The sequence below is a fragment of the Chinchilla lanigera genome, unplaced genomic scaffold, assembly GCF_000276665.1.
Source record: "Chinchilla lanigera isolate Chin_1 unplaced genomic scaffold, ChiLan1.0 scaffold00005, whole genome shotgun sequence".
NCBI classification, from domain to species: Eukaryota; Metazoa; Chordata; class Mammalia; order Rodentia; family Chinchillidae; genus Chinchilla; species Chinchilla lanigera.
Genome location: NW_004955406.1, coordinates 5074082 through 5097374, shown reverse-complemented (window position 1 = coordinate 5097374; position 23293 = coordinate 5074082). Strand labels below are relative to the sequence as shown.

General features: G+C 36.5%; 1 protein-coding gene across 1 annotated transcript in view; it reads left to right on the top strand.

Annotated features, from left to right (window-relative positions):
• The window catches only part of Ppp2r5a (protein phosphatase 2, regulatory subunit B', alpha), a gene marked incomplete at its 5' end in the record, with an annotated part of 55487 nt that overhangs the window by 17938 nt on the left and 14256 nt on the right, over positions 1-23293 (top strand). Inside the window, 3 exon segments of the mRNA XM_005375450.2 lie at positions 6569-6765; positions 10302-10403; positions 21997-22089. Coding sequence (XP_005375507.2) covers positions 6569-6765; positions 10302-10403; positions 21997-22089 — 392 coding nt within the window.

The following is a 23293-nucleotide window of genomic DNA, read 5'->3' as shown; positions in this document are numbered from 1 at the left end:
AGATCCAGATTTCATTCTTTACGTAGATTGCTTGGGGATGATGTTGAGTCTTCCCATCCATGAATATGGTACATCTCTCTGTTTATGTCTTTATTTCATGAAGGCTTTATAATTTTATTCATAAGTCTTGCCTGTCTTTTGTTGGATCTCTTGGATTTCTTGCCCTTAAAACCCAGTCACCATATTACGAGGAAGGTTAGATCACGTAGAGAGTTCATATAGAGGTTTTGGAACTATCCTCACCACATCCTTGTGTCGAAAACAAGAACCTATAGCCAGATGTAAAACTAGAACCTACAGCCAGATGAACAAATAATTTAGACTTAATAGTAGTGAAATCCCTGGCTTTCTAATTTTTTAGCTGAGGCCTGGACATCATAGAACTGAGATAAGCTCTCCATGCTGTTCCCTGTCTGAATCCTTGACCCAAAGAAAATAAGATAATAAGTATTATTTTAAGCCTGTGAATTTTAAAGGTAATTTGTTATTGAACAATAGAAAATGCATCATTCTTATAATGATTTGACTTCTCCTGTAGGTCCACTTACAGGAACACATAATTAGAATATCTTAATATAATACATGGAGGAATAATACCTAAAATTAATAAGGCAATATTTTCTTATGAGCTTGTCTAATTCATATTTATATATGGTTAAAGCACATATCCAAGTCCACAGGCAGAGGGATAGACTCAGATGCTGAAAATTCAGCATGAACACTAGGAAAAACTGGCTTATCTCTATTGAGGATGAACTAGCATGTGGTTGAGAATGAGTTTTCATTTTCCATGATCTTTCTGTAATGTGCTTGCTTTGACAGCATATATACTAAAAATGATATTTCTGTAGTCAGGTTTAACATGGTATAGAGGATAGGGGAACCAAACTTGTCTTAAAGACCTCTTAGTTTAGTGTTACTCTTATTCATTAGGGTTTATAAACTAACACTAGAAAATGCAATATAAAGTTTCTTGGAAATCTTTTTCTAAAGTTTCTAATTTGCTTAGAATATTCTTAAAAAGTATGCTACTATGATGTGAGTCAGTGTGTAACCAGTGTTACGGCTTGTATGTAGATGTCCCCTCAAAGCCTCATGCACTCATATGTGGGGCTCTTCAGAGCTGGCTGGATCTAGGGCATGAGATACTGGGATTAATGGTGTGTGGAACTAAATTAGTCTATTGGTTGGCATTGGCATAATTCTGAGTGGCATCACCAGGCTGGTAGCCTGGATGGGATAAAGGGAAAAGCAGGCTGGGCTGCTTGCTGCTTGTTGCTTGCTGCTTTGCCTTCTGCCTGCCATGCCATGAACTGTTTCTCCTCTGTGATGCCTCTCTGCTCTGCCACCCTGCCTTGAATCCAGCCAACAGTGGACTGGAATCTCTACAAACTGTGAGCTAAAATAACCCTTTCCACTTTTAACTGGGTGTCCAATATTTTGCTTCAACAATGAGAAAAGTAACTGAGACGACCAGGCTATGCAGCAGGCCTCCCTTACCCTTGAGGAATATGTTTTAAGACCCCTAGGCAGGTGTCTGAAACTGTGGGTAGTACCAAATCCTATATATATACTATGTTTTTTTGCTATATATACCTATTACAAAGCTTACTTTATCAGTTAGGCACAGTGCTTCCTAATGCAACACACTGTCATCAGTGGGAACACATTTTCTGTTTATATCTTGCAGCCACAAATTTAATGCCTTCTCTGTCTTAAATAAACAATACTGTGGCTATAACTTTTACAGTTTGAGATACAACAGCAAAACTAGCCCAGATTTCTTTCCTTTCACAATTTTATGAGTAGATTTGTTCTTCTTATAGATCTTAGCAATTTCAGAATATGATTTTTTTTTTCTTAAGTTGAGGACTTTCCTATTTTTCCTTAAGGAAGCACTTACTGCATCTCTTTGGTATGTCTGAATTGTCAGCCTCAATACCTCTGTTTGGTGCTGTTATGAAGTATTATTGAAAACAAGCACTACAGTAGCCAAGATGGCTGCTAAGTGATTACAGGTAGCACCCACAGTATAGATACCCAGGATAAAAGGTCAGTTCTCATCTCAACCTGAGATGTCATCACAGTAAGAACAATGAGCAATTTAAAACTTAGAATTGTTTATTTTCTTAATTTTCCACTTAATATTTTTGAACCATAGTGACTGTAGTAAAATCTCAGAAAGCAAAAACAGTGATAAAAGGGAGATTACTGTATACTCAGCTATGTAAGTTGCATTTTTCTGCTATTCTGTGATCTTTGAAGACTTTGGGCCTCTTTGTCTTTCCCTGAGGAGAAGCAACTTGGAAGTCCCGTTCTTCACTTTTATGTCCTAGTCCTGTAAGTCATGTAGGAGTCCAGGGATTGGGAACTCGACTCAGAGAAGTACGGTCTGGAGAATAACTGGGCTAGACTGAAGCAGGAGCAGTCATTCTCTTGTCCTGGATATCTGAATTTTCACAGTGATATGCAAAATTGTCCCTTTGGATCAGTTTTTGTTTATTTTTGTCATTATTATAGGAGTTCCTTGCATGTCTGTTGATGCTTTGTTTTCCATAAATATATAAAAGTGAAGAGAAAATACTTTTTGGAGTTGGAATGACTAGTTTTACTTAGAGTAATTAGGCATGTAACTAAAGCTGGAATATACGAACCTCTCTGTAGGGTTCTTCACCTTGGAAAGAAGCCTGTTTTTTCCCACCTAGAACATCAGTGACTGTTGAGTACAAGCAAACTTCTATTTAATCCATGTATTTCTGCACATGTCTTAATCCCTTCCTCTGTTTCTCTAGATATTGCTTAATCTTAAACTAATCTAGTTAGCCTTTGTCTGTAATCCCCTTTCTATTTATTCTAGCATGTGACTACCTTTGTCTTGGTTGTCTCAGTTACTTATCCTTTGAGTTTTCTAGAAATTTGTTGAAATCTTTTGCCTAAGGGCTTGTTCTGTTCTTTGTCACTATAGGTTTGTGTCTTTGTTTTTCTTCTCTAGAGGGAAAGTGAAGTGATAAACAGAAGGGTCATTCTTAACTAATATGCACTGTGACTAAGTGGATAAGGATTCAGAATGTAGCTTTTCCAGGAACATTTGCTATTTCAAAGATAGTATTCTTACTGTTCTTGCATTTAGATGGTTTGAGTCCAGCTTTATTTCAAATTTGCTTTGTGATTTTAGGCAAACTATCGTATGGGATCTTGTAGTACTGTATTTTTATTTTATTTGTGTTGCTAGGGATAGAACCCAGGGCCTCACACATGCTAGGCAAGAGTTCCACCACTGTACTATAACCCCAGCCCATGTAGTATTTTACATATTGTAGAGCAATGGCTTCCAAACTTTTCTTTTGGCTACAAACTGTAGTATGAAGCACATCTTACTTCATAATTATATGCCTATATACAGTTCAGTGAAATAATACCCATACGTGGTTGGTTTCTTTTAAACTCTAGTTCTTACCCACTGAAACAGTTTTACTACACGCCAGTCATTTGCAACTCACACTTTAAAATACAGAGATATATTTTTTCTTTATTTTTCTTTCCTCCTTTCTCCTTTGTTCTTCCTCCCTCTCCCCTCCCCTCTTCAGTATAGCAGTCATATACTTTGCAGTAACTTTCACTTTCCTGCTTTTAACTAGTTCTGATTTGATTTCAGATTTTTCTGTTTATATTTAATCTCATAAGTACTCTCAAAAATGTTTTTGATTCCAGATTCTGTGAAAATAGACACAATATTCATCCTGTACATGTGAAATAGCAATATCTTTGGCATTTTGCCTGATAGCATTATCTTTTTATATTTTCATCTTGTCTTCTCAAGCTGCCTTTAATCTGTTGAGGATAGGAAGTATCTCTAATTTTCAGAACCTGTTTCAGAGCGTCCTGAGAGTTAACTGAATGAGTACATATAAGTCACCTACAGGATACTGTTACTAGACAAGAGTAAGGGCAGAAGGGGAGAGCAGTGTGAGGAAAGCCAGTGGGGGACTGCTGTGATCACAGTGTTGTATGCGTGCATGAAAATACAAAACAAACACAAGCCAAGCTGACTTTGTCGTGGAGGAATGTTAGTAACAGTGCTGTACTTTATTATACAGCACAGCAGACTGCCCAGTAGCGGTTGTATACTTACTGGTAGCATTAGTTAGGAAAAGGGTTTTCTATTACATGATACCAAAAGCTAACTAGAATTGGAAACTCCTATTTTTACCCAGAGCCAAAGAAGTTGAAATGTGAACTGCTTTCTATAGATTTCTAATGTTTGGGAAAAGCTTATATGTGATCTCTCCAACCTATGAATTAGATAAATGCCAAGATACAGTTCTTAGAGAAAAAACAAAAACAAATTTAAATCTGTAGGCCAAGGGATGGATTACTGAATAAGGAAGGTATGAAAAACATTAATTTATACCTGGAGAAGACCCAAGAGTTACGTGCCCAGGAAAAGAAACATTCTTTTAAATAAAATATGGAACATGATTAAGGAAACTTACAAAAAGCAAGAGTATCTATTTTATGGTTTTTCAAACTAGGTGTCAATATTAAGGCATCTGTTAGTTGAAATCAGCTAGGTGCTGGTATTAGAAGACATTTATAAATTGAAATTAAATGCATGTAACGTTTGACTTTAAGGGTAAAAGCTCCAGAGGACTTAAGAAAAGTTGAAGAACAACCAAGTTAGCAGAGAATGAGCAGATTCTGTTTCAAATGCTGATCATATTGAGATGAGCGAGGGTCGTGAACACATGATTGCTGGTCGTGTATGTGTATCAAGTGGTGCTTTACTCTCACCTCGGACAGAATGAAATCAGTGCCGGGGCAGAGATGGCTGTCATTACTTGGTGTTAAAACACAGCTGCAAATTCAATGGTCTTTTAAAAAAGGATACATCAAAGTATTTCCACTTCAGAATAGTTTCATAGAAGGTGACTCTGAGTCAAAAACTTGTATCACAGTGATAGTCAGAAGTGTCATATACTTTTAATCAATACTACAGGGACTCTTAAGTGCCAGTCTTAGGAGAGTAGACCTCAGCCTTCACGTACAGGGGGCCATTGTGGATTTTGGAAGAGATAATGTTGTACAAGTTTTTTGTAAGTGTAGAACTGTCTTAGAAGTTTTTACTGGCACAGCCACAGATGGGCCGCAGCAAATTCAAAATGTATTTAAAGCCTGTATTTTTACTTCAAAAGTCATAATTCTTTCAAGGAATTATGCATTTCTTTATGATATACCCAGAGTTTTTGTAAAAAAACAAAAACAGGTATGTTTTAAATTATCATGTGGTAAAACTGACCAGTGAAACGATTGCTCTGTATTTGTATTCTGACTTCGTATAACTTCGTGTAGAAAAGCTGATCTCTTTTTTAGCTATCCCTTGTCTAAATCAGCTTGAAGACAACAGCCTGAATACACTTGCACAGTCATCTTACTAGTTTCCTGTCCCAGAGAAATTAAAAAACTATAGATTAGGTATCATCTTTATGAAGGTTTTACCTGTGTCTTTATATAGAGTGGATACTTGTTTTAGAGGAAGAATAGTTTTGCATAGTGTAAGCTTGAAAATGTGTGGTTTAAAAAATTTAATGTCAGTAGTGTAAGAAATTTAGGTAATTAGGCTAGTTGAAGGCCCTTGCTTATAAATTTGAAAGTTCAGATTTAAATTATTATTTTTTGAACGTTGGAGACAAAAAATGTCATATATTTGTTTAAATTAGATTAAAATAATGTGCTCATATTTCTGTAATAAGTAGCAGGTAAAACAATAACATTTATTGAGTGCCTATTATGTACCAGGCATTGTGCTAGACACTACAAAGAGTGAGGAGACAAAGAGAAATAATCTTGGTTCCTGCCTTTAAAGGCCTCAGAGTCCAGGCATGCTAGGTATGTAAAATGTAACTGCCATAAAGGACGATATGATACATGAGATGCACCTAAAATACTTTCCTGTAGAAGCACATTAACCAACCAGTTTAGCTTCAGTGCTGTAAGGAAAGCTTCCTCTAGGCAGAGGAAGCAGTGTATAATCTTCAGGAAATTGGTTACCCAGAGTAAAGAGGCTGCTAGAAAGTGCTGAGAGGTGACTCTTAATAGTATATAGTTGCACTTGGTGTACAATCCAGATCAAACTCAAAATGTATTTAAAGCCTGGATACCACTTATGATATACAAACTAGGAAGAGAAGTATTGAGTAGGATCATATTGATTCTCATTTTAGTAAGATTTTAGCCTTTCAGTAGCTTGGAAGATGAATCAGGATTGATAGTGGTTGAGGCCAGGCAAGAGGAATAGTTAGGTTATAATTATTATAGTCTCGATGAGGGACAATGCGTGTCTGAAAATATGGTGGAAATGATAAGAATACAGATACATTAAACGGAACCAGTAATATTTCATGATTGATTGTAGGTAAAGAGAAGAATCCAGTATAAATCCCTAAGTGATAGGATTAGATGGGGAAATTTACCAGTAGGTTTCTGAGAGGTTTTAGTTTATGTTTATGAGTAACTTGTTCAAAATTAATATAGAAAATTAACCTCTAAGTTTTTCTCTCTTTATTTATAGATGCCACTTCAAATGAACAACAAGAGCTTTTCTGCCAGAAATTGCAGCAGTGTTGTGTACTGTTTGATTTCATGGACTCTGTTTCAGACTTGAAGAGCAAAGAAATTAAAAGAGCAACACTGAATGAACTGGTTGAGTATGTTTCAACTAATCGTGGTGTAATTGTTGAATCAGCGTATTCTGATATAGTAAAAATGGTAAGCCTCTAGACTTACGTTCCTCAGATTTATATAAATTTTAAGTAAGATCTGAGGTGTAATTATGAACTGAGACTGATTTTTGATAAGTGCGCAATAATGAATATACTCCAGAGAATGGCTTTTTAAAAATTCCATTTGAAAGGTTTCCATCCATTTCACTAACAATGTACTGTCCTTGCTTATAGGAATTGAAGAATTTGGTAGCCACAGTGGCTAGGGGCTGCCGTCTAGTATAGTTCTTGAGCCCAGGGGAAAGATACAAGCTCAGCATTGTGCAGACTAAGAATGACGTGGGGTCGGGGCGGGGGCGTCCGTTCTCACTGAGAAAGCGTGTGAAGGGACAGGGGAAGGCCCGTGAAGAACTGGCAGCTCCGTAGTTAAGCAGTGGGTAAGAGAGTTGGGTTTTTTAAAAGTCCCATTTAGAACATGGTAATTACTATGTTTGTAGATGACAACACTTGAATTGAATTTAGGACCTTTAAAAAGGTAATGCTCCTTGTAGACCATCCCTAGCCCAGAAGTTCAAAGTCTGAAATGCAAAACTTTGTGAGCACTGACAGAACTCCATAGGCAGAAAATTTCATACCTGCCCTTACATAACAGGCTGAAGTCAAAACAGGTACACTAAAAATATTGTATAAAATTACCTTCAAACTGTGTATTTAAGGAGTATGTGAAACATAAATGAATTTCATGTTTAAACTTAGGCCCCAGTCTCACGATATCCCATTAGGTATATCAACTGTTCCAAGTCCAGAATACTTCTTGTTCCATGCAGTTGGGATGAGGGGCACTCAACTTGTATAAATAAATACCTAATGTAAAAAACTGGTTACTGCCCACGATTGAAGTAATGTTGCTTAAGATGCTGTTTATTAGTAATTAATCCTCATTCTTCATCAAAGAGAAATTTGTTTAACATTTGTGATTTTTGTATTTTGTTGCATACTAGTAAAATACAGAAATTCAGCTGGAGTCATTTGAGTTGCTGAATATATAGTTTAAACTTATCCCAGAAAATAGAAGCTAATTCTAAGTATAACTTATAGATGCTTTCATTTCTTTCCCCTTCCATAATGTATGTTCTGGGGGAAGAGCAAAATGTATAATAAGAAAGATAAATTTGATGCTAACAAACTAGTTAGGTTTTCTTTCATCACACTAGAAGGTCTGTCCAGAGGATTTAGGAAATTTTGGTTATTTTTTAAAGAAAAACCTTAAAAGTTTTTAAAGACAAGCTATAGACAGAACATTAATCAAAATAAATTTAGCTTCCTGTGCTCCACAAATTATAAAAAAGTGATGAGTTTGAGAATATGAATATTAAATGTTTGATGGATTTCCTATTTTTAAAAAAAATGCGAAGGTACAAAGCAGTGTTTCCTGCTGTTACTGATTTCAAATGGTTTCTGTTCGGGAATTTCGAAAGTGCATGGAGGATACTTTATTTTTAATTTTTATAAAGTTGTCAGTAGGTATTGAAAATACGCCGGTATTTCAGTCATATTACTCTATAGATTAATAAATTCTGAGATTTAGTTTATTTACTCAAGTGTATATGTGTGTTTTTGTTTTATAAACTTTTGGATACTTTATATGTAGTTAAGAGTTTAGCCATCTTAGCCACTTAGACTTTTAAAAGACGCTCTGAATATCTGTTACATACAGACAGTTTTACTCATGGCTACAAGGTTAACTTTTTCTTTTACTACTTCTGAGATACATTTCTTTTTTCAGCTTTTTTCTGTGACTTCTACTGAAATTTGTGTCTATCAGCTGTTGATTGGTTTTGCCCTTAAGTACTGGCTTTGAGTTCTAACTGATGAAATTCTAGATTATGATTTTCTGACCTCAGGGTTGCAGTAACACTATTAGCAGTCGTTTGTCTACCCTTGATGCTACTTCATAAGAGTAGTTGGAATCTTGTTTACACAAATATTGTCTGCCTTATCTCCTGGATACTTTATTTCAAGTGATAAGCCCCTCCACAGTTTACCTTAAATGTTTAGTAAATGATTTGGTAAATCAGTCACTATTAAAAAAATTGTGGTTTGGGACACCGTCTGTTCTTTGCTGGAGAAAAAGAATGTATGATTACCTTGGTACTGAGATAGATGATGCAGAGAATGAAATTATAAATACCACATTTCATAAGAGTCTGCAATGAAGAATGTCAGAGTGCATCCTGATATCAGAGAGATTAATATGTTTTGAAAAGTCTCAGAGTAGACAGACTGCAGTGTAAAAATAGTAAAAGTATTCTATTCCAGCCTCTCCTCGCCCCAAGTTTGATTATGTGTGTATTACAGTGCAGATACTTTACCAAATTGTTTTGTGTTATAACTATAGAATATGGTTGCAGCAGAATATGGGAACAGTTGTGAAAACACAAAAAGAATCAAGTTAGATATAGGTGAAATTAGTACTTTTTCCCTTTCTCTGCCAAAATGCTCTCTTCCCTTCATTCATTTTAAGCAAATGTTGGAAAGAACTTGTAATTTAAAAAAAAGACTGTAGGGCCAGGGATGTAGCCCAGCAGCGCTGCCTAGCAAGTGCGAGGCCCTGGGTTCAATTTCCAGTACCAAAAAAAAAGAAAACAGTAAAGAAAAGAAAAGAAAAAGAAAGGACTGTAGATGTCATCTGTAATCTTTAGTAATGGGGGTTCTAAGAAAGTCAGAGTTACTGGGTAGAACAAAGAGAAAAACCCTGTCTCCATGCCTTAGAAGAGATTTACAGGTTTTGAACCAAATTTACAGCTACAGCTTAACATTTTTCTTTTCTTTTTAAACATTTTTCTCCTTTTTTTCCACTTTTTTATTTTAAAGAAAAAAATTCAAAACAAGGTCATAGAGTAACAATGGTTAATACATTGCATGTTGTTATCTTTAAGTTAGTTACTCAGAGTACAAGATACAGACATTTACTTGTCCAAGCAATATTAGCACAAACCTTTCTTTTCAGTGAACTAAAAGAAATTAGTAGTATAACTATCTCATATATATTTTTTTCCTTTTCCTTCCTTCTTTTCTTTTTTCCCTCATCCAAGTTTGTCTTTCTTTTTGAACAGTTTCTTCCCATTTTACAATATCTATTGTACATTTTGGATCTTATTTACTCTTTCAGCTGCTCACACTAGAGTCACACTAGGGAGTCTTACACACATTAGTCTGGTTTATTTCACTAATGAGTATGGTCTCAGGTTGCATCCATTTACCTGTAAAAGTCTTAAAAGTTTGTCCTCCTTTATGGCTGAGTAGTACTCAGTAGTATAAAAAGACCACATCTTTTTTATCCATTTCTCAGTTGATGAGAATTTGGATTGTTTCCAAGCTCTAGCTATTACAAATTATGCTGCTATAAACATGGGTGCACATATATCACTGTGTTATGTTTTTAATTCTGGGAAGATACCCAGAAGGGGAATAGCTGGGTCAAATTAAACATTTTTCTTAGAGTAATCTTTAAAATATTTTATGTTGTGAAATTCAGGTATACAACAAAGAATATAAATCTAAATTTACTTTTCTTTACAGATCAGTGCTAACATCTTCCGTATTCTTCCTCCAAGTGATAATCCAGATTTTGATCCAGAAGAGGATGAACCCACGCTTGAGGCCTCTTGGCCTCACATACAAGTATGGAACATAATTGTGCACTGACAGTTGCTACATTGCAGTATTCTGAAATTACAGTTCTCTCATTTTAGATTCTGAGTATCATTTTAAAATATTTGATTTTTAATATATTTTCTTCACACTGTTTCCCAAAATACTGTTCTTATGGTAATAAAACACACATAACATTGACTAAACCACTTTAAAATGCATCATTTGTACAATTAAGCACATTCACAGTGCTGCGCAGCCATCGTCACTGTCTGCTTCTGTAGCTTCTCGTCACCCCCAGCGGAAACCCTCTGATCATTAGCAGTCATTCCCCTTCTTTCTCCCCATCTTTCTTGCCCTTGATACCCATTCATTCACGTTCTGTCGTGGTGGATTTGCCTACTCTGTATGTTTTATATAAATATTTCTGTCTTGTTCTCAAGTGTACTTCCAAGATTCAGCCATGTTGTAGTGTGAATTAGAACTTCATTCCTTTTTGTGGCTGCAAATATTCCCATATATGGATTTACTACATTCTTTCATCGGTTTGTCAGTTGTATGATATTTAAGCTAGTTTCACCTTTTGACTGTATTGTTACAAGGGCTGTAATAAACATTCATGTACAAGTTTTTTTAAGATTTCATATGTGATGTATTTTGTATACATTCATCTAAAAATGTATACTAATTTCCCATGTGATTCTTTATTGAGCTGTTAGTTATGTAGGAATATATTTAATTTCTACCTATTTATGACATTCCCAAATTTTCTTATTACTGATTTCTGATTTCATTTTATTGTTTGGAGAATACACTTTGTATGATTTCAATTCTTTTGAGTTTCATGACTTAGCATATAGTCTGTCCTGCAGAACATCTCACCTGTGCTTGAGAAAAGTGTGTTCCGTTGTTGCGTGGGTGATCTCTGGAAGTCTGTTAGGCCCAGTTGGTATACGGCATTGTGCAAATCCTCTGTTAACCTCAGTGGTTTTCTGCCTGTTGACGTCTCCAGCTATTATTGAATTGTCCACTTTCCCCTGCGTTTCTGTAAGTTTTTGCTTGGCATATTTAAAGTCCCAGCTGATAGGTGCGTAGATTTGTAATTGTTACATCTTTCTAGTGTGGAGCCTTTATATAAAAATGTCCTTTGTCTCTAACATCAATTTCTGTGTTAAAGTTTACGTTGTCTGATATTAGTGTTACCACTTCAGCTCTTTTGGTTACTGTTTGCGTAGTTTATCTTTTCCATCCTTTCACTTTTAACCTATTTGTTTCTTTAAATCTGAATTGTGTCTCTTGTAAAACAGCATATACGCATATACATGTATCATTCAGAAAAACAGTTTTGACAATCTCTGCCTTTTTACTAAAATGCTTAATTCATTTACATTTAATTACTGATGAGGTGAGATTTACAGCTGTTACTTTACCCTTTGTTTTCTGCCCTTTTTTTATCCTCTCCTTTCTCATATATGCCTCCTTTTATATTAAATAGGTGTTTTTTAGGGTATCATTTTGAATTCTTTCCTTTTTTTTTTAATTCTTTAGTGGAGTTATTTTCTTGGGGATTGCTCTAGGTATTTCATTTAGAATTTTAAAACTGCCAGGCATGGTGGAACATGCCTATAATCCTAGCACTCAGAAGGCTGAGGCAGGAGGATCTTTTCAAGTTTGAGACCAGCTAGGGCTACAAAGTGAGCTCAAGGTCAGCCTGAATGAACTGTATAGCGAGACCCTGTCTCAAAAAGACCAAAAAAAAAAAGAATTTTAAAACCATCTATTTTGGTTTAGTACTTGATTTCAGTAGTGTATAAATCTTTGGTCCTATATACCTCCATCCCCTCCTATTGTGTACTGTATATTTATCTTTACACACTAGGTACCCTCCCAACACAATCTTGTAATTAGTTGCTTTGTATGTCTTCCTTGTAAATGAGGAAAATAAATAAAAATAAAATTACATCTTTGCTGTCTCTCATATTTCCTTATGTAGTTACCTTTGCACGTGCTCTTTATTTCTCTCTGCGTTTGAGATACTCTATCATATCCCTTGAAGTTTCTTTGTATTTCTTGTATGGCAAATCACTAGTGACATATTCTCTGTTAGTTTCGCTAGGAATGTCTTAACTTCCCCTTCGTTTTTGAAAGGAGAGAGTTGCTAGATATTCTTTGCTAACAGTCTTTTTCTCTGCAACTTTTGTCAATTTGACTGTGATGTGTCTAGATGTGGATCTCCTCGACTTTATTCTACTTGGAGTTAGTTGAGTTCCAACCAGAGTTCATTGTGTAAATTAATATTTTTCATCAACTTTGAGTTGTTTGGGACCCTTTCTTCCCCTTTTTCCTCTTTTCTGGGACTCCATTTGTGATGTTGTGATTGATGGTGTCCTCCAGGTCTCTGGAGTTCTGTTTCATTTTCTTCATTCTTTCTCTTTCCATACCTCAAAGTGTATAATCTCTACTAAGCTGGCTTCCTGTGCAATAGTCTTTCTTTTGTCTGCTCAGAATTGTTTTTGTGGAACATCTCTGAAACACATCTTTGTGGCTGAGACTGATGGTGTCCTGTGTGCCATTGTGTGGAGCATCCCCTGCCCGCTAATCACTGGAAGATTAACAGTAAACCTGGAACCAGTTCTTCCATTCAGCCTCCCCTAACTAATTCTGTCTGGCTCCAGGTACTTCATTCGAACATCCCTCAAGTATGTGGTTTTAATATAATAATATCCAGAGATCACACAGTAGAATCACACTGGTACTGCCTCACTTGGTATGTTTATAGACTCATTAGATAGCATTAAGGTTAGATCTTATACCACTTTCGCTGTTATGAAATTGTTATGAAAAGTCCATTGTAGTTATAAAATATCATAAATATCATACTTGTATGTTTCTTATGCATATATTCTTATAATTGCTGATCTTTGTAACAGTGTACTTTGGATTTTATTTTTGTTTACAAAAATACCTAAAAAAAAACGCTCCAGTAATGGTCAAGCAGTATGTTCAGTTGACAGATACTGTCTTATTTTTACAGTAAGCAAGGCTCTGAGGGAGAAACTAAAGTTTAGCAGCTCAAGAAGACTCTTGAATTATGCTTCAAATATGATGTCTTTTATATTTTTAAGATAATATTAATGACCCGAAATCTACAAGCAAGCACAATGACGTGTTTTTTAGAGAATTATGTACTTGCCTTCATATGACCAGTTAGGTTTATGAGACAGTTGATGGTGTTTATCTAACGAAAGCAGTCACAGTAAATACTCTGTCAAGCACTTACCATGTCCGAGAGATAGTCACTGCTTCACATACATCATGTTATTGAATCCTTTTAGCAACACTATAAATATTACTTATATTTTGCACATAAGCTTAAATGAAAGGATTAAGAAACTTGCCCAAGATTGTACAAATACAATACTAAGTTTTATAATCAGGTTTACAACTTGAGTATTGCCAGAATACTAAGTTGCTGCTTTACTGCCTCTTAGATTCTGTGATGCTATACAGTAACAGTCTATGACCCTAACATGGTTATATATAATTTTTTTTTTTTTTTTTTTTTTTTGGTCTTTTTGAGACAGGGTCTTGCTATGCAGTTCAGGCCGGCCTTGAGCTCACTTTGTAGCCCAGGCTGGTCTCGAACTCGTGACGATTCTCCTGAGTGCTGGGATTACAGGCATGTGCCGCCACGCCAGGCTCATAAATTCTTATGAGATTTAATTACTGACATTTTAGTATCATAAAACATTAGTATACTGTATTAGATTTTCTAAGTAATTTAACCGGCTATCATGTTTTCCTTGTTAGCCCTTGTGATTGAGTTAGATATTTAAGTGTGGAATAACAGTTTGTATACACAAATTCTGACAGTAAGGAAATTATTGCCATTGCAAAGCATGGTAAAAGAAATTATTCTGATAAGCGCTCTGTAGTCAGGTTCTAATTTTGATACTTCTCTGTGTGACATTTGTTCAGCTGCTGAACTTCTCCACCTGCACTCTCCTTTACCACGCTCAGAGAAACGTGTGAGAACTGAATGGGATGATGTAGAAAACTATACTTTTTTTCCTCTCCTTTTTTTTCTCTTCAAATATATTACTTTTGGTATTCGACAAGAAGCCTATTTTCACTCTTATGGCTGCCTTTAAAGTCGGTATATTTACCTGATAACTTCATTTCTTCTTTGGCTACTTATTGGTTCCCTCGTATGAGAACACTGAAGTAGGAAGTAATCTCTTCCCTTCATGTCCTCTCCCCTGCGTGTAATGTAAAGTCACACCCTTGTATTATCCCCGTGAGTATCTTGAGGCTTCTCCTTCTTTCTGTGCAGCCTTCTCCATCCCAGCTCAGTATTTTTGATAGTTATATAAACCTAAATGGTCAGAACATGAAGTGTATACTTTGCTGTCATCTCACCTCCCTCACTGGTGTAGTTGCTCGGGTAATACATTTAGTGTTTATCGGTCCTTATGTTTCCAATCATTTCTTGGTGATTTGGAGCTTATTCTTTAGTAGAAGGGGACACGGGAACATTATTCCCTGAGTCCTTGCGTGTTTAATACCAGTAATTCTTTATTTTTAAAGAACAACTTGTTTCAATGTAGAATCCATAATCGAGCGTCTCTCCTTGAATAAAGGTTTCCCCTCTTCTGGTTTCCATGTGATTTTCTTTCCCTTATCCAAAGACTTAGTCACTTTGCCTGAATACCCAAAGCCTATTTTTCCTTTGATGGCCAGTTGCTGTACTGGAGCGTATGTCAGGGCTAATTTTTCTTGGTCAGTTTCCCCATTGATTAATGTTCTTGCACTCCGAGTTTTGCCTTTACTGTATTTCTGAAAGTTTTCTTCAGTAATAATTTTTCAGGATATCTTTTGTTTAACTCGTTTGCTTTTCTTGCTTGGGGGTGCATGCCATTCTTGTACACTGCCTCATCATTGCCTCTGTATGTTTTACTTGGTCCTAAATCCTTTTTAAAAAAATTTCTTCACTCTTTGGCATGGTTTTAACTTTTTTTTCCTTGCATCTGTTTTTCTCCTTACTGTAGTAGTTACAAGGCGGGCTGAAAGAGTGAACGGTTAGTGTTGGCTGTGTCAGGACGGAGTCGGCTGGGAAGGGAAGCTGCCGTGTTTGGTGAGCTGGGCCAGCAGTGGCTGCACGGGCTAGGACTGTTGCAGGGAAGAGTGTCTTATGTAAATTGTTACATTTTTAGTAACAGGTTAGATAACCAGCAGATTCAGTGACTTCCTCTGTAGTCCCTGGAAGGTAAAGAGGAGCTTTGCTGAAGGTGTTGTAGTGCTAAGCATTCTTTTGATCATGGGGGTGAGGGAGGACTAATATTTTTTAGTGACCATTGTATTTTCTTTTATTTTTGAAGACAAAGAGAATTACAGTCTGTACTACTTAGGACAGTTTAGGCAGTAGCTACCTCATTATTTATTAATTTATTCTTTTTGTCTAACGTCTATACATCCATGTAAGATGGAAGAGAAGGCTAGGACTAGTGAAAGCTGATACTTTTAAGATGTATCATCCTTACAGAACTTACAGAATTAAAGAGTCTGAAGTGATAAATTACTTTTCATGGAACTATACGTAAGTTCACTGGAAGTTTCTTGCCATAGTTGGCTTAAAATTAGTGATAATGTATTTAATAATGCAAAGGGTTTAAAAGCAAGGAGTTCTCATTACCTGATAATATTTTTTTTCATCAAATAGATGTAGGTAGATAGTCTGCAAAAGACTTCCGAGTACTCAAATGTTGTTGTTGTCTTTGAGATAGGGTTTTCCTATTTGATTCAGGCTAGTGTGGAACTTAAAGTGATCCTTCTGCCTCAGCCTCCCAAGTGCTGGGATTATAGGCAGGCACTAACATATACGGCTCTTGAATTTTTAAAAGTACAGTTTTTCTGCTAGGATAGTTTTATATGCTCATGTCATAGAATTTTTTTTTTTTTTAAAGTACTGAGGCCTTCACGCTCAACTATATTTCAAGCCTCTTTTTTTTTAAATTTTCTGTTTTGAGAGAAGGTCTCACTAAGTTGCTAAATGGCCTAGCCTGGGCTCAAACTTGTGATTCTCCTTCCTCTGCCTCCTAGAGTGTTGGGATTACAGGCATGGGCCGCTGCGCCCAGCTGCTCATGGAAATTAGCAGTGGAAGTCATCCAGATAAATGATCTCCTTTCCATTTTTCACTGGTACAATTTGAGGTTTCGTTTAAATTCCCTGAAACAAATGGTTCTACTGTTTTAGGAGGTTGGTAAATTGCTTTCAATGCACAATTTTTAAAAGATGAATTCTTACCTAAGACACATTCACAGGGACAGACATAAATTTTCATTCAGCCAAGGTTCCTTGATTAAAAGGCTTTGACCTAGATATATATGCTTGTAGTTAAAAAATCTTTCTAGTTACTAAAATAGGACATATAATTTTTAAAATTGGAAATTAAATGGTATAGAGACATCAGAAAGAACTAAACACTGAGCTGGCTTACAGAATTTGTCAGTATACTGTGGCTACATACTTACTAAGTAAGTTTTTTATAATGAAATTTTAAAGCTGACCTGATAAGACTGATTTTATAGTTACCCGATTGAAGAAATTTACCTCCCCTATTAAAATGTGCTTGAATCAGTTTGCCTGGATTTTTTTTATTTTTGTACTAAAAGTTTACATTTTCTATTTAGCTTATCAAATTCCTATGCTAAAAATTAATTTGGTATGTCAGAAAAATAAACATTAAGTTTAGCTGTTAATGAGGGGAAATAATCACAAGGAATCTCAGAACTTTCCAAACCGTTATTTCTTTGATCCTTCTCATGAATTTTCTAAAAATGCTAGTTTCTTCTTTTACATCTTTTCATACTATACTAGATATACTAATGAGCAGTGGAATGAAGACAGAAAGGGAACAAAAAAAGATTTTTGCACTATCAGGGGGTAGGTTATATCTTTTAATTTACTGAATGTAGTACTACTCGGTAATTATTAATGTACAACAGTTTTAAATTATTATCTTTTCTTCTGTAAGCATTATTATTGTTTTCTGTTTGCTGACCAAAAATATAGTAATTTTCTTACACTTATTTTTAGGTAATTAGGAGGGTTTCAGCTTAAATACAGATTCCAGACTGCATAGGCTTTTCACTTCCTCTTATTAATGACTTTAGCGGCACAGATAATTAAGATTTAACTTTGTGAAACCAGGTGCAGTCGTATGTACTTCTAGTCCCCGTTACCCAGAGGCCGGTGGTGCTAGGACAGGATCGCACTGCACCGCCCGTGCTGATCTCAGTTCACGCTCAAGCATACTAGCCAGTCTGGGCAGTGCAGCAGACTCACCCCGCAGAAACGTAGTTATGTGGTGCACCGACACGGACCTTGAATTACACCTTTTTATAAATAATCTGTCCTTCAGGGAACAGAAGGCTCTTCTCTGTGTTCCCTACAGTGAAAATTTAGACTAGTAACGTACATATTTTACAGTATACAACTTCACATTTGAACAGCTCTTGGCCAGATACTATATTTTTAAATATTTGCATATGCTGAGAAAGTGATAGGGATCATAGCCTGATGACTAACATTGGCACTTAAATAAAAAGGTTATTTTTTTATATAAAGTTGAGAAACATTTTTATTACTTTGACTTTTACATTGTGAATATTTATTATTAGCTGTCTTTTTAGTTCTTTGTGTATGTGTGTTTGTTTTTGTTGTATATTTGAGACAGGGTCTCTAGGTTGTCTAGGCTGGTCTTTTAAGTCCTTGGCTCACACTGTCCTCCTGCCTTAGCCTCCCGAGTAACTGGATTATATATGTATGCCACCACGTCTGGCATCTTAAGAACTAAAAAGATAGAACAGAGCAGAAAAAAACCTGGGCTGACCATATTTATACTATTCATGATTCATGTAGAATCTGTTCTATTTTTACAAGTAATACAGAGAAAAAAAGCAGATCTTAGAGAAGTAATACTTTGATAGGTGTCCCAGACAATTATGTGCATACTTAATGTATCTCACATAATTCTGTGTAGGTTAATTCTTACATGAATTTTTTCATATATTAAATCAATTTTTAAAATTCCTTTACACAGCCAGCTATGGTGGTCCACTCCTGTAATCCAGACTCTGAGTGACAGAAGCAGGAGGGTTGCAAGTTCAAACCTAGCCTCAAAATGAAAAGGGTTAGGAAAGGGTTAGGGATGCACCTCAGTGTGAAGGCCCTGGGTTCAACCTCCAGTAACCTCTACTCAAAAAAAAAACAAAACTCCTTTATTACTTTCTTCCTAATATCTTCATAGCGGTTGATAAACACATGGTCACCATGCTCCTTGAAAATGGTCTTTTGTATACTTGTAGATAATTAAAACTGCTTCTAAGTTTTTTTCTTGTGTAGGTCAAACATTTTCTGTTTGCTTTAGTTTTTTGTATAGGTCTTGTCTTAGATACTTTTCTCTCATTGCTGAGACAAAATACCTGACACCCAGAATTAAGGAAGAAAAGGTTTGTTTAGCTCATAGTTTGTGGAGGTTTTTTTTTTTTTTTTTTTTTTCTGGTACCGGGGATTGAACTCACGACCTTGCGCTTGCCAGGCAGGCACTGTGCCACTGAGCTAAATCCTCAGCCCCTATGGAGGTTTCAGTCCATACTCAGCTGGCTCCAAGGCAGAGTGGCACATGGCAGAGGGCAACCATTTATGGTGGCAGAAAACAGCAAAAGCAACAAGAACAAAGGGGGGAAGAGCAGAGAGAGAGAGACTACTCTTTCTGTCCCGTACACTGCATGCAAACTACCCGCCCCAGGATGGGTGTAGCACTCACATCCCTAATCCCAGTATTGGACCATGGATCAATCAAACTCTAGAAACCCATCCCATGTCTGCATAAAGCTTTTTGGGGACATCCAGACACAAACCTTAACAAGTCTTATTTCAAATACTGAAAATAGACACATGCTGTTTTCTATTTTACCTTCTCTAAGGTCTTTATCATGATGAAGAGCAGAATTGCACGTTTTTATTTTGACTGCTTTAGGAAAGTTACGGTCAATTCTGAGTAACACAGTAAGGTTACCTTCCATTCCCTGAGATATTTAGCTAGCTATCCTCTCCAGGGTCTGTTACTGGGGAAGTGATTCCATTGCTGAAGTGTCTGTTATTCTTTGCAACACTATTTTTTAGATTTTTGGAGCAAAGTATTTCTTTATGTAGAAGAGTGTAGAGGAACTTCAGTAACTACACAGAATGAGTTTATTTTCATTTATTCAGTAAATATTTATTCAGCATCTATTCTGTGCCAGGCCTTCTAATCACTGAGGGTAAAGTACTGGACTAAGCAAAACCCTTTACATCCTAGTAAAGCATTGCATACTTTACAGTGTACACTTTTGTAGTAATAAATAAGTAAGTACATCCTAAGTCGGAGTGTAACAGTAACAGCAGTAAGGAACAGTAATGCAGGAGAAGGGTTTAAGAGAGGGGGACACTGGGGGCAGAGTTCTGTTCTATAGAAACACAGTCTCGTGCCATTTTCAGACTCAGCTCTGTAGGTCACTAGTGTCTCTTCCACCTCTGTTTGGCGTGACCATTCAGCACGTACTTCAGTAGTGGCACGGAGCTGGCTACCTGGCAGCATTTTGCTGACAATCTTACTAGACGCTTAATGCTCACTCTGCCAGGTAAAGATGTAGATGAAAACTATTAAGAAATCCTATGTGGTGTTTGTGGGTGACACAGCCTTTCCACTGTGTATGTGGTCTGATTTGGAACTTGATGTCATGTTAGGTCCCCCAAAGGATGAAACTGTTAAATCTCGTGCCCTGTATTTCTGATGCCGCTCTTCTGAGCATAGGCTAAAGCACGCCACACTTGGCAGAGAATCTTAACCTGACCGCACCTTACCATGGAATCTTACCTCCCTCTGAATCGAGATACTGAGCACCAAGCTGTGCCTTGCACCATCTTCGTCTCAAGACCTACGTCTCCTTCTCCAGAAGGCCGTCCTCTTCTTGGCTTGTCCAGAACTGAACTGAAGGCGGGGCACGAGTGGCAGGGCTAACTCCAAGCTTTTCTTGTTGGCTTACTGCGCAGGGATGTAGCCCTTTGCTTAGTGTCTCCTGCATGCATAGTCTGTGCCGCATAGTTTTTGTGTGTACATTTTGTGTCTTTAGTTCTGCCTAACCTCCCTGACTAGTAAATGGGAGGAGTAGTAAGTTCGAGCAGTGCAGTGTTCTGTGTGTATCCCAGTACTGGACCTGAAAGTAGGCACTGAATAACTGGTGCTGTTAGAAAAGCTACACTGCAGTCCGTGTAAGGCTGCCAGCTCCTCAGGGCATGCCGGGCTAGGTTTTTTAGACCCTTTTGCATATTTGTGTCCCAGAGCAAAATCATCCATATTGTTGGTCAATATGAAAATTATCCACAATTGAAAAACATAATTGACATTTACTTTGTTATATTTTTAATGTACAACAAACATAGGTAATAATAGGCCAGCTCACCGTTGTTCCCTTTGCATAGCTAGGCAAAAGTGTATCAAACAAAACTATATTTACAGAAATATAGCCACAGAATATTTATTAGCCACAGAATATTATTAATTCATCGTAATATAACTTTGTTGTTTTGTGGTAAATGGTGGAGCTCGGGGCTGTAATCCTTTGTATGCTATGAGGTCTGAATGTAATGTATTTTTTTTCTTTGTCTTTTCTTCCCTTCTCTGGCCTGACTCCCTAAAGTGTTTCTTCAGTGACTGTTTTTACTTTGGGGGTCTAGTCTTCCTTTTTTATCTTTAGGATGCTAAGCTGACATGCTGTTCAGTAACTAATAAAAGAAGATGTATTTTGGGCTAATCTGCCTTTCGTAGCTATTAGGGTACATTTAAAAAGAAAAGAAACTACTTTTTCTTGAAAGTAACTGTGATGGTGGCAGAGTACCGAACATCGCTTTTAACTCTGATTTGCGGTGGCAGGCGTTCACTCTGCAGTCACTTTTAGGTTGCTTGGCACTTGTTAAGCAGAAGGGCTGCTCACACTCCAGCTCATCTCCTGTCGTGCAAAACATCACTGCCTCAGCCCTCTGCTTATATAATTTGGCTTATTTCCAAGTGTGGATAGGGTATGCTGCTTTCAGGTTAAATTCTTTCCACTGTAGTTCTATTGAAAGACTTGACATTTTTCTTTTCTTTTTAAATTGTTGTTGACACGCTGCCCCTTCTTACTCCTTATCTTGTGTTTAAGGGGCCCTAAAGATTACACCGAGGTAATACCCCATCGGGGAAGGAACATGTTGTTGACTAGTATGGACTGCAAAATCTTTTTAAGTTATATACTCTGTAGGCATTGTCAGTATTTTCTAGATCCTGTAATTCAACATCTTCCAGTGAGTAGTACAAAGCAGTAAATAAATCTCAAAGTTAGTGGCTTAGGAGACCAAACTGTGAATATGTAGTTTTTTATTGTATTTTTAAAAACTATTGCCAACTCCCAATATATTTTGTAGTGAAATCAGAATTCTTCCTACTAATTTGGTATGGGAGGTGAGTTTTTTACATAAAGTATAATTTAGGGTAGAATTTTATAGGTATCATCTTAGCTTTTATTTGACTTTCTCTCATAGTTGGTGTATGATTTCTTCTTGAGATTTTTGGAGAGTCCTGATTTCCAGCCTAGTATTGCAAAGCGATACATTGATCAGAAATTTGTACAACAGGTAAGGAACTCTTATGTCTTAAATTTTCTTAAATTCATCTTATCAATGAGTTATTAACTTGTGATTAAAATAATCTTTCAAAACTTAAATGGTTTATGTCCTCATGGTACCATTTCATATTCCTGCTGGACAAGTAGTATGAAAGTGCGAAATAGCTTTGAGAATACAAAATTATTTTCATCGAGGGTAAACTTCTACTGAAGTAAATTGAATTATCTTACTGAATGCTAAATTCCCATAAAGACCAGAATAGCTAGTCTTTCTGCATTATCTTAACTGAGAAAACTTAGTATAACCATGCAATCTGAGGACAAGGCTTGTTTTAAATTTTTAAATAATCGAACTTGAATTTGACAGGTATTTCAGATATTAGAATATGAACTGACAGAGTGGGGTAAAAAAAAAGAAATTAAGTCAGTTGCAAGACTGTGGACTTCAGGCTCCTTTCCTGTCATAAGCATCCGTTACCTTTCCCTGTTCCTTTGCCCTGTCACCTTCGGTGGCCTGACCACCTACGTTCCTAGCCCACCTGTAAAATAGGGTCATTAAGAAGAAAAAGAGGCGGAGATAAAACATGCAGTACCTTCTTTCTTTTCATAAACTGGTTATTAGCTCTTATTTTCAGAACCTACGTACAAAATTTTTCAGCAATTTAAAGCCCTTTTTAAATATTTGGAATTGTCTGGCACTAAACAAAATTGTGAAGCGGACTAAACCCTTCTAAATCCCTTTTTCTCTTTTGATGTGCTTATTGGTCTGTAAGACGCATTAAGAATTGGTTGCTGAAGCCAGTATTAAAATCATTTCAAGGACCTTTTCCACCTTTCAGACCACCTTCGTGTGCTTGCTGTGGTAAGATTCCACAAACAGGAGTTTGACATGTTCAGAGCTCATTTTTGGTCATGTGTGACTATCACTGACCTTGTGATTAGTTGCTGTGGAGTACTGATAAATGAAAAATACCCTTAGTTTTACAGAAATATTAGCTGTACATTAGCAGTAGAATGTACATTTCCATCAAAAGTAAAAATCGGAGTAAATGGAGATGTGTTGTTTAGGCAATTGCAAATGAATGCCCATTTCCTTCTGTAGTTCTTGTGTGGGATATATCAAGGAACTCCAGTGGTGCCATATTAAATTGTATTTCAGATAATAGCAGGTTGACTGGGATCTTCAGTGTTTCTCAGTCTGGAGCTTGAGTGCT